A 13,276-nucleotide genomic window follows, 5' to 3' on the forward strand; every position below is an offset into this window, starting at 1 on the left:
ATGTAATGCCTTGACATTTGTGACCTTAGATGCCATCATTTTGGAGCCTACGGATGAGTCAGACAGGGACAATTTTAGCGATTTTTAATAATTTGTTGTGTGTAGTGAACTTTGTATAAACTTTATTACAATGGTGATGTGTTCAGTTTTCAAGTGAATTTGGTAATTATTTTTCTGATACTATACAGAGAAGACCAGGCTACTAGTAACATAGCAAGTTGCCGGACAAATTTACGTTTACCCGTTTTGCGTTCGTACTCGAGAGTCACTGCCGGCTAATCGGTTGGTCAGGCAGTAAGCAGTTGCTGTTGTGCTTGGACGGGTAGGTCGTGACAGACTAGGAATATGACGCTAGGAGTGCCGTGTATTTATTATTTTCATTTTAAGTGTTTACCTTCACTTAAGGTAACATTTAAAATAAAAATACTTAAATATTTATTATTTGAGTGTGTTTACAAACCAAAACTAAAAATAAATAAATTCTCTAAACCCAAAAAAACTATAATATTACTTTAAATAAAAAAAAGTTATAACAAGTGTTCAAAAAGACCACCTTCTTGTGCTAGACAGAGGCGGTCGTAAAATCCCCGTCTGACATTGGCTAACATATTAGGGCTAATAGTTTGGAAAGCCTCTCGTATTTTTACTTGAAACTCATCCAGATTATTAGCCCTATTATGACCATACACTTTGGATTTTACATAACCCCACAAAAAGAAATCACTGGGAGAAAGATCTGGTGATCTAGCGGGCTACAAAATAGCTCCATATCCACTAATTAAACGGTTGGGAAAAGTATTGTTCAAATATTCTTGAACAATACGGGCATTGTGGGCAGGGCAACCATCTCAGCAATTTGATTACTTGAAAACGTGGGATTTTGATCCGCGGTAGCACAAACGAACACTTGCTTTAACTCCTGTTCTTCATTAATCAACACATCAGGCTTTTTGTGTTTTTGTGGGGACACGCACCCATGTGTTTCAAAATTATTAATAAGTCTTGATATAGTAGATAAAGATGGAATTGGCCTGTTTACAAAAGTTTGTGGAAAAATTGTTTGTATATCCCGATAAGACCTATTTTGGAAATACCATTTTACAATTTGAATTTTCTCACGAACTTCATAAACATCCATTATTTTACTTAAAAAATAAATTTTACACGAGAACTGTCGCGAGAATCTACGTATTCATTTTGGCTATTAAAACACGAATAAATACAAATTCTGAAACATTCTTATCACATATCAACCTATTTTTATTTTATCGCATTTTTTCGCCTGCTTTTTATCCGGCAGACGGGTATACGCTAATTCGTCCAGTTCTGCCTATGTTACTACTACGGTGGTCCGGTCTGTATGTAATTGATAGGTGCTATACGTCGATACAAGTTTTGTACCTTCTGTTAACATATTAATACGTTTTTTCGTAATTAATTAGTATGATACCCTCGCCTACAGCATAGGCGTATAGTTTAAACATAACGTAAATAACGTATCATTTATCAAATAACATTTATCAAAAATATAGATATTCCTTGAAGCACCTAAGGTAAGAATAATACCATGGTTGCAATAATACAATGTTACCATGGCACTGTTTGGTGCCATGGTAACAATTTGATCTCGGGTGTTATATTTATGTCCTTGTATTCTTTAGTCATTGGATCATACCAAATAAAGTTTTAGTCACGTGATTAAGCTTGACGGGTACAGCGTTGTCCACTTTTACATATTTTCTGTTAATCAAAATATTTTAGGAAACTATAATAAATTAGTTAGAAATTATATAAACAGTTATTATTTACATCAACAAAACTCACCTCCTTAACATAACTTAAGGGATATAAAAGGCCATTACTACCGCTTTCCCGTTCAAAATATTGTAATAAGGTTACGATGAGTTTTTTGCAACGACTATTAAGCTATCTTGTACACTTCGCACTAAAAGAGGTTCTAAAAAAACAATGTTCGACTGCAAGGTCTGCTAGTAAAAATTTTAAGCTTAAAGCATCAAAACACAATTCATTTAAACCAAAAACTCGTAATACAAAACTAAGGTGTCAAAACAAATGACAATGTCAGGAAATAAATAAATAAATGTGGCAACTCGACATTTTTTACAACGGAGCTACCAACTGAATCCCTAGCGCGAAATTTAAATTCCAGTTAGTCAGCCCTGCGCCGAAATGTCCACGGTTGGCAACAATGACACTAAAAATCGCGCCCTCGATTACGTAACTAAAAGTTTAATCGGTATCGCTTATATGTGTGTAGATAATATTTTTAACGCATATCTATCTATTACTTTTAATATCTCTGGGTATTAAAACTAATAATAATTATCAACGACTTAACTAGCGGTAAAAATTACTATTTTGCTGTAAATTATTGCACTTGCTTTCTTCTAATAGGCAGGTACTTAGTTCCTGAAATATTATTTAGATAAGCATATCAATTTCCTGCTATACCGGATTCCTGGGGAAAGTAATATACCATTAAATATCTCCATTATACATCTGCTAAGGTACCACTCCCTGTGCATTTGAAGAAGCTGTGGAAGAAGTTAAATATTGAAGAAAAACAAATAATATCCATATCATTGCTGTAGGCAAAAAGATCTTTATACAAACTTTTTAAAAGTTATATTTTTTTCTAAACTTTCTAATCGTCTGTTGTTCATATTTATTTCACTTTCAAGCAATTTAGGTGAAAGCCCATAAGTTCTACATTTACATAAAATTCTTTACTATATCCCCAATAGGTAAATCGTGCATGCCGGCAATGCCGGTATATATAACACTACAAATTTGTGTGTAGCATCTTTAGTTTCATAAAAAAGTAGTGTAGTAGTGTCATAGTTTAAGGAAAAGAGTAGTTGCACTCTCGCAAATATTTTCTGCCAGTTTTTGCAAGCTGTCGAATATCGGCAGATTGCAAAGCGTTTCAGTTGAATTCCGTCCGTCGAGCTGCGAGGTTCGAGCGTAGCGTCCCAGCACAGAGACGGATTGACAAAAAATGAGTGCCTAACTGTGTGCTGCTATTAATTGTAGTAATAATTCAAAAAATTGTTCTTTGAGTTTTTTTAGATTTCCATCGGATATAAATCGGCAAGCTGATAGTAATTATCAATTAACATTTAATTAAATTAATTATATTTGTTTATTTTAGAAGCTGAGATATTATGAACCTAATTAATTAAATGTTATTATTTTTTTAGCATGTGGGCAGATTTTAAAAATAATTTTTTAGATATACAGGTTGTCTCAAATATGCGCATGAAAATATTTTTTGGTCAGGGGATCTGCCATAAAATTTTCATTCCAATAATAATTTACGAGATAATTTATATAGATTGGTTTCTGAAACAATTTTAGAGTAAATATTTTGTACATCTAAAGTCTCCGCAAATTATTCATATTTTTTAATTGAAAGAATTTTATAATAGCATAATCTCTTATAAATTTAGTGGACTGTATTTTTTTATGTTTTTTTATTTATTTTTTATTATAAGTGGTCGTAATATAACAATATTCAAAATATTATAGACAAAATATTGAGTTTATATTTGAGGGAAGAGAAGTGCCACACCTAGCTTTAAACCACCGTAAATACACAGGGTGGCCCATTAGTGCGAGGAAGTCCAATATCGTCGTCGTTGTCAAAGATATGAAAAAAGTTTTATTCATATGTTTGAAGGTTTATAAAGAGGCGCATCTTAAAATATTTTGTTATATACAGGGTGTCACAAAAAAAGTTATGGTAAAGTTTGTTTTATTTTTTTTAATTATTTTACATCATTCTATATACATTATTCTATATAGGGTATTTTTTATGACGTCGCCAAAATCGGAATATTTAAAATGGTATATCTCAATTTTTTTAAATGCAACATTCTGTATATTATTTTTCTGTCAGATGCAGAATTAAAAAGTGAACATTTTTTTTATTTAAAGTGTTTCTAAATTTTTAACGGTCTCGCAGATATTCGCAGTATTATATTACATATAGCTCTTTCAACAGTAAATTTTTATCAAAGTAATATGATCTTTGTCTGATATTTTATCGTTGAAAATCCCATATGTAATGAAATGCAGAACATATTTGCAAAACGGCTAAAAATTTAAGAACACTTTAAATACAAAAAATGTTCACTTTTTAATTCTGCATCTGGCAGAAAAATAATATACAAGGTGTTGCATTTAAAAAAAAAATGATATACAATATTTTAAATATTACGATTTTGGTGACGCCATAAAAAATATCCTGTATACGATAAAGTAAATTTTTCTACACGAATTTATTCTGGTATCCTTCGTGTTTAAGAAAACATAGCTAAGTATTAATAAAGTTATATTCACTCTAGTTTTTTACCACTTTTCGTATATAATGTTTTAAACCAAAGTTTTAGTAAATAAGAAATAGAATGGCAACACTGCAGTGTGCTTTAAATAAAGACGGTGTACTATATGCAGAATTTTATGCCGAATCCAGTTATCTACAGAAAATTAAACTTGTTTTAAATCAAAAAAAAGTTGTAGAAAATCTCTGAAATAGATAATAATATAAATATATGTCATTATATATTTTTTCCGCATTTCTTCCCATCAGAAGATTTTCAGATACAGAAGAATTGTTACCTACACGAAATGTGAAAATATTCTGTTTTCAAGCAAGTTTTTACTCGATGATCATTTTTTTTATTTTATTTTATTGTGAACTCATTTTTTCCTAAATACATCTCTGTGAAACTATGGCGAGTGCCACGACATGAAAACCCCATTTTTGTATCTCCACTCATAAACGAGAAACTCCATAAAACACACAAAAATGGGACACCCTGTACACTGTAAGAATGGTTTATTTAATTGTTAATAATATTTATTATTAAATTAAAATTTCAATCTCAAGATAAATACATAACTACAAGGCAAGTAATAAGTATGATCTATTCGACAATGACATTTCACTTCAATCAACCTTCTTGCAATAGGTACGTACTGTAGGTACCTTTGTTAAGTAAATTATAATCCTTTCAAGAGTATTTAAACACCTATAAGAACTTTACTATAAGCATTTTAGAAGATTTAGGTATAAATAAAACTGATTATTATCATGTATCACTTTCTCCCAGGAATCTGGTAAAACAGGAAGTTACTAATCTCAAAGATCTATTAAAAACAAATTTTATTTCAGGAACCATGTTATTATCATTCGTGGTATTTGTAGCAAAACAGTTATTTTTCATATTAGTCTTTCCGCATTCATTAAACGCACCATAGATATTAAAATTAATAAAGAGAATGCTAATATCTACAGATTTTTTTTTGTTCTTTTAATAGTTTATTAACTTAATAATTAACTGCAATTAATTTGAAGAAACTACATTAATATGAGATAGTTGACGCAAACGTTCTTTAAATGACAACAAATCAACAAATTTAACACTATGTATCATCATTTTATTTATAATGAAGAGTATTACCAATATATTTATTATTAAATTATTTTTAACTCAATTTTAGTTAAAATAAAAGTTACTTAACTAAGCTTAAGGATTCTTCTTCGTTACATTACAACCAACAATCTATAATATTTAATATCTATAGTTCAAGCTTATGTAAAAAATAATAACAAAAATCTGGGCGTTGCACCATTGTTTGAAAACTATTTTTAATAATTTGCTTTAAAAAAATAATAGATAATATAATACATACATAAGTAAGTTAATTTCGTTTATGATGTAACAAATGATTATTATTAATGTCAAAAACCCATATCAAATAGTAAAATATAGCAATATTATACAATTATTACACATTACACAATGTCTATTTGTTATGCTTTGCCTTTACAATTTATGTGTATGGTCCATCAGTTTCAATACTTTTGTTTGAACTTGGTGATTACTTTAACTATGAACCCCATAGAGAATTTAGAATTCAATGATTATTTTGACTATTACGTCCAGTTTGACAATACACAAGTCCTTGCATTGCATATTGTCTAATGGTTTGTTATTTGAAGTCTATAGAAAACCAATACACGTTTAAAAAACACAGTCTGTCTAACAAAATAATATCACAGATATCACAGGTATCCTATAAGTATACAGATAAAAATATTGTCCCTAATTCGTAGTACGAAAATTGTATTTTTATTGCGATGTGCAGACGAGTAAAATTTCCTGTGCGCAAAAATAAACTCGCACAAAATAACAATAAACAGCGTAATAGAGAGGTATCGCTAAACCGAATAGCGTGCATGGACGTTAATAAGGCCAGGTGTTATTTCCTTTACGTGAGGTGGTATAACACTCTTCATTTATAGTTATCGGATCGGAAAGAATTCTGTTCGCGTCGCTTCCGCTATTTAAACTTAACCTAACTTTGAATTTAAAACTTTGAAATTGTTTTGTTTACTAGGTATTTTAAAACTAAAGGGCTAAAGTACTTATTTCCAGTGCTTTATTATCCAACGTTTGCCAGTGGGTTTAAGACAACAAGCAACAAATTCTCTTAGAAGGGCTAAGTCGTCATCTGCTGTAAACCTAAGCCTCTTTATAGGTTCTTTAATATTGGAAGAGGTGGAATCCATATTTTGGGCCATATTTATTTAATTAAAACTAATCCCAGCTACTTAAATATCAAATTACCTAATAAAACTAAAGTAATAATTCAAAACAATTCAAACATAACCTAAAATAAAGGATCTCGCCGGCCGGCCCCGGTTGTCAAATACCCGCACATCCCATTTAAGCAATTTTTAAACGTTATTTAGAAATAGCGCTTGGTGTAATTGATCCGCAAATTACGTCAGGCGGTAACGTTATTAGCGGGTGTTGCACTAAAAATTAACTCGCGCATATCGTAACCATGATAAGGTACGCGTAAATACTGCATGACGCTATTCGGTTTTCCGATATCTCTCTAATAACTGTGCCGGTCAGGCGCTGTTGTGCACAATTTTACAGGCCATAAGTGGGCGTGCTATGTGCGCAAACTAGTAACCTAACTAGTAACCGATTCCGAAAATTGGAACCACGAAAAACAATAAAGAAAATCAAAGTTTATAATCTGTAATAATATAATAACAGATAACAGATGTCATATCTCATTTAAATTTCAAAGTTGATTGCACACATGCACACATATCAAATCTGCCCAACGAATCAGGGAACATTTCGACAGACGATATCCAAAAAATGATAGAAAATACAACATTCCTGTAAATTAAAATGACAGACACTATACGATCGTGTGAAAACACTATACCATAAAAAAACGGCGTCAAAGTTGGCTTGGAAATAAAGATCGTTCTCATTTTGTATGTAAAATTATATGGGGAATGTCATCGATCGTAACTTCCAAGACAACGTGAGGCCGTTTTTTTCTATCGTACTGTACCATATTATTATTATTTCTATAAATACTTATCGATTTTTGCATTAAGTTGTTTATATTTATAGTAGGTATCTTTTCTTTATTGTGCCTTTCAAGTACCTACTTTTGAATGATCCCAAAGGTTCCCAAAAACTGGTACAGTGGGTTCAAGAATTCCAACAAATATAAATGAAACATTCTAGGTACCTGACTGGCTAGTATACAGGGAATCTCAATAAAAGCCAAAGTGTGGAAGAAAATTATTGTTGAAAGACTTGAAATTTGTTAGTTTTACCCTGACTTTTAAAAGTCAGCACAAGAATTAATTCTGGCAATCAATGTACAGGGTTGTTACAATCTGTTTTATAATAGCATGCATATTTAAATATCTATAAATATATCAAGAACCAACGCTTGTAAACATATTTAACCCTTATAATGAATACCTTATTTTGTGTCCACGGATCCAAATATGAAATCAAATACCAGGTGTTCCATAAGAAAAAATATAACTTTGGTGTGGATCTTAGTTCTGACATACCCTTTACATTTCAAAACAATTTAAAATTATGCACATTGCCTTCCTTCATATACACATAAAATATTTTGTTTCTACATCTTTCCGTTTTCGTATAATCAACCGAGGCGAATGAGGTGCGCCACCCTGTATAATAATTTCGAATATATCGATCTACTAAAATATTAATATAAATAATATAATATAAAAAAACTCTATAGGATTTTACTTTTTTAAATTTATATATTTGACGATGTTATATATAGGGTGAACCAAAATCACAATATTATTGTTTAAATTTTATGTGTAATATCATTAATCAAATTACATTTTTAACCAAAGTGAGTATATGAAAACGTCATATTGAGATTGATGTATAAGTAGTAGATACCTAAATTATATTATCAATATTTTTTACTTCTTGGTTAATTTTAAAATATTTTATTCAAACGTCACAAAAATATTAATTTTTGCGACGCGATTGGCAATATAGAAAAGACACTTTAACGCCTCGATAAAAAAGCGCTTTTACGCCTAAGAACCAAAGAACAAAAATGTATTATAAAGTTGACATTAAATTGTCAAATTCAAAGAGTGTATCTTGAGTGTATCATTTTCACTGTCACGAGAAGTATAAGTTTTACTCCTAATAAAACAATATACTACCACTACCGTATGATCGAAAAGTTAAATATATTATTTAGTTCATAAAATATGTCACAATTTTATCTCTAAAGCCCAATTATTCATGTTTACTTACACACTTATTAAAATTTAATCAAAAACAAAACAAAAGGAAAAACAATCTTACTCTCAATTTTGGCGGGAAATAATTCCTAATCACAACACAAATCACGGACTTCTTCACTCAATGAAACAAAGGCAGTACTTCGAATCAAAGTAGGCGCATAGTTAAGTGGAAGCGATAACGGAACAAACAGATTTTATCTGGAAAGGCCAGTGGTCCAGGTCGAAAAAAATGATTGTGCGACGATTCCTACGCTATTATAGCCGTCGTACGAGTGCAGCGGTACTGATAAAAGACCGGGTACTACCACGGACGGGTCTATCTGTAACAAGTACTGGCGGCTTTTCAAGTGGCTTGAATCAATGAGAAAATGAAAGTTTTAAGACACCCAGTCGTCGATGGCTTGTTGGGGTACCTACTGCTTGGTACCTACTTGGAGGTACTCAGGGTGTTACAAACCAAATGCGAAACAATAACTTTAGAGTGATTCTTTGTAAAGGGATAAAGGGTGGTTTCTTATACAGGATGAGCCTTGCATAAGTGCAAATACCGGGTATTTTTAAAGTAGGCTCGCCACTTTAATAATCCTTCTATTTTTTTAAACAAATTTTCGGTTACTTCCTGTTTCACCGGTAATGACTACAACTTTTAAATGGTACCCTCGACCCTCGGTATTTTTTAACTTTATTCTATAAAAAATTACATTTTGAATAGAATGACATGTCATAATATCAAATTTTGACATTTTTGCTTAATATTATACAGGGTGTTTCAAAAAACATGTGCCATCTCTCGTGGGGAGATTCCTCACGTAAAAATAAGATTTATTTTTCATATCAACATAGATCCGATTCTGCTTTGTTTCGTAGCTACAGGGTGTTAAAATCTTAATATTTTTTCGATTTATTATAATTTTCTTCCAAGTACCTACTTTTAGCGTTCCGAATGAAATTTTGAGGGTAAAAGTTACTATAAATGCGCCATATTTTAAAGCTAAAAGAGTGTCGATATATTCACCAGGTACGTGCATATGGGTTATCACTGGAATATTTTTCTAAAAAAAGCAGGTATCCCACTGACTTTTTTTCTCTCGTTAGAGAAATAGTGTAAGCAGTTTAATGCCGATTAAAAGTTGACTCTTTTTTTTGTCCATTTCGGTTTGGTGAGATAAACGCAATTTTATTAATTTGCCTTGATGCTAATCTAATAGCAAAACCTAGGTTTTTTGTAATTATCTCACATTTGTTTTTTTTTATTTGAAATTGCTGTATGTTGGACTAATAGTAATAATATTTAATAATAAATTAGGTAAAATATATAATTTATTAATTTTATTTTTATTTTTATTTTATTAATTTTGATTAATAAAATTGCCTTTATCTTATCAAGGAGGCCGAATTCGACAAATTGTTAAGAGATAATTTTTAATTGGCATTAAACGGCCTACACAATTTTGATATCAAAAGAAAAAAGTCAGTGGCGCACGTTTTTTCAAGAATATTCCAGTGATAACCCATATGCACGTCCCTGATGAATTTATTGACACTTTTTTAGCATTAAAAAAAATGTAACACTTATAGTAACTTTTACCCTCAAAACTTCATTCAAATCACTAAAGTACTTGGAAGAAAATTATAATAAATCGAAAGATTATTAAGATTTTAACACCCTGTAGCTACGAAACAAAGCAGAATCGGACCTATGTTGATATGAAAAAGTCTTATTTTTACGTGAGGAATCTCTGAGAGATGGCAATTGTTTTTTGAAACACCCTGTACCTATATTATAATATTTTATAACGAAAATTTTGCTTGAAAAAGTAAGTTTATGGTGCAAAACTACTCGTAAAACATGGTTTTTCCAAATATGCTAATGAGCAACCCTCGTTCCATTAGAAAACATTCAATAATGTGTTGTTTTATCACAGCCATGGCACTCTACAGTATGTACCCAGATTGTCTTTACAAAAAACATTTTTTTTTAGCAAAAACTTTTTATTATTGACATTTTGAGAAAAATACATTCTTCATAAAAAAATTTGGTCGTTCTAAATTGGTTAATTCAATTAATCCTAGATCAGGCCACTGGCATCAATTGGACCACATAATCGTTCGAAGGGCGCATCTAAAAGATGTTAGGCTCACAAAAGCTAGAATAGATGCCGAATGCGGCACTGACTACCGACTTTTAATTTCAAAAATGAAAATCCAGTTAAAACCCAAACATCCACGCTGTAAAAAGCAAAACAACATGACCAGATTGAACGTACGTGGTCTAGAGAACAACAATACCGCCGACGCCCTTCGGGAAGCCATCAAAGAATCACTTCCACCGATAGCTTCAATCTCAATATTGGAAGCTGAACAAGGCTGGACACAATTAAGGGATGCGATTCATAAAACCAGCGAAGCAGTACTGGGAAAGTCGAACAAAAAGAAACAACCAGACTGGTTTGACGAAAATCAACCGCATATACAGGCTTTGTTGGAACAAAAGCATAGAGCACATCAAGCCGTCACTGCAAATCCACATAATCCAAGACTGATAGACAACTTTAAAGCAGCCAACAACACGCTTCGAAGAGAACTGCGCCAAGTAAAGGATAACTGGTGGTCACAAAAAGCAAATCAGATTCAAGAGTACGCCACGCATCACGATTATCGTAAATTCTTCGAGGCTGTAAAATAAGTATACGGTCCAACTAAGAAGGTAAGCTGCCCAATCATGGCTCAAAATGGCGAACTTCTAAAAGAGGAAGAACAAATCAGAAATCGCTGGAAAGAACATTACAGCCATATCCTTAACCAAGAAAACAACCCCAATATGGAAGCACTAAACACAATACCTCAGTATAACAGCCTCGATTTATTAGACATCCCAATAACAGAACAAGAAATAATTCCGGCGGAAATCTATAAGTGTGCAAGTAAAGAACTTATTGGTCATCTTAAGGCTCTCTTTGATGTCGTATGGGAAAGCGGAGAGGTACCTCAGGATTTTCGCAACGCGAACATAGTGAATATATTTAAGAACAAAGGAAGTGCATCAGACTGCGGAAATCACCGGGGAATTTCGCTATTGGCTATCGGCGGAAAAATTCTTGCAAAAATAATGTCAAACCGTCTGCACCCATATATAGAAAAAATCCTTCCAGAATCGCAAACGGGTTTTCGTACCAACCGCGGCACCGTCGATTCCATATTTTCCATCCGTCAACTACAGGAAAAAGTAAAAGAGCAGCAATCTAAACTTTATGTCGCATTCATCGATCTAACAAAAGCATTCGACTCGGTGAACAGAGATGCGCTTTGGGCAATTATGGAAAAGTTCGGAGTACCCAACAAATTTCTTACAGTGTGTAAAAGCCTCCATAACAACAAGTCAAGAGTGTCACATCATGGATCACTATGGATTACTGAGCGACCCATTCCTAACAAATACAGGAGTTAGGCAGGGATGTGTCTTAGCGCCTCTCCTATTCAACATATTCATGGCAGCGCTCTCCATTATAGTGGACAGCAAACTGCAGGAGAGAGGATTGGGCATTAGATACAGATATGACGGCGGTCTGTTCAACATAAAAAGACTCAGGGCAAAAACACGTACAATACGTTCATATTTATCACAGAACTTCAATACGCTGACGATGCGCTCTAGTTGCAAACACGGTACAACAATTACAAGAAATGTTTAATACACATATACCTGGGCATACGAGGCTTTGGGCCTTAAGCTAAACATCGACAAAACTAAAATAATGTGCACTCCCCCGGAAGATCACAACAATGCTGTAAAAATCGGAGAAGAACTATTCGAATATGTGGCGGAATTCAATTACCTTGGCAGTTTGATATCGGAAAAGGCCAATATTGACTCTGACTCTGCACAGGATTAGTAGCGCCTCAAGAGCACTCTGGAAATTAAAAGACAGGGTTTTCTACAATCATGACTTGAGTACAAAAACAAAACTTGCAGTACCTATACCGAGCAATTATAATTCCCACCATGTTATATGGGAGCGAAACCTGGGTGCCTTACCGCCGACACATGAACGCATTAAACAAGTTGCAACAGAGACACCTTAAGACAACTCTCTCTTAAGAGTCCGGTGGTTCCATCATGTCTCAAACGTATCGGTCCTTGAAAAAGCTAACTGCGAGAGTATTGGAGTCATGGTCACAAAATCCCGCTTAAGATGGGCTGCTCACGTATGCAGAATGCAAGAAAACCGCATACCAAAATCTCTGCTTTACGGTGAGCTTGTAGACGGTAAGAGGAGGCCCGGTGGACAACTGAAAAGATACAAGGACATTTTCCACGAAAATTTAAAGGGAATTAACATGCAGAATGAGTGGGAAAAAGCAGCTCGCAATAGAACTCACTGGAGAAGGGTTGTAAACTCAGTTAACAGCGGCAACCAAAAAGTAAAGAGGCAACAAAGCAATGAGATTTTTGAATGTCCGGAGTGCGGTAGGCACATAACATCACGTATCGGGCCTTTCAGTCACAGAAAAACTCATGAAAGAAAACGCCTTGCGTGACCATCTTCTTTATGTGTGTCGAATACTCGTCAGCGAGTAACGGCTGTATGTATGTATGTATGTAATTCAATTAATGTTTTTCCAAAT

General features: G+C 33.0%; 1 protein-coding gene across 1 annotated transcript in view; it reads right to left on the minus strand.

The window, feature by feature from the left end:
- Positions 1-8,986, minus strand: part of LOC115883680 (organic cation transporter protein-like) — a 59,367-nt gene extending 50,381 nt beyond the window's left edge. Inside the window, exon 1 of the mRNA XM_030902066.1 lies at positions 8,712-8,986. Within this exon, the coding sequence (XP_030757926.1) occupies position 8,712 (1 nt within the window). The 5' untranslated portion in view covers positions 8,713-8,986. The remainder of the gene's footprint in view (positions 1-8,711) is intronic.
- Positions 8,987-13,276: the final 4,290 nt, after the last annotated feature.

This window comes from Sitophilus oryzae, unplaced genomic scaffold (genome assembly GCF_002938485.1).
Source record: "Sitophilus oryzae breed Bouriz unplaced genomic scaffold, Soryzae_2.0 scaffold_1974_pilon_pilon, whole genome shotgun sequence".
NCBI classification, from domain to species: Eukaryota; Metazoa; Arthropoda; class Insecta; order Coleoptera; family Curculionidae; genus Sitophilus; species Sitophilus oryzae.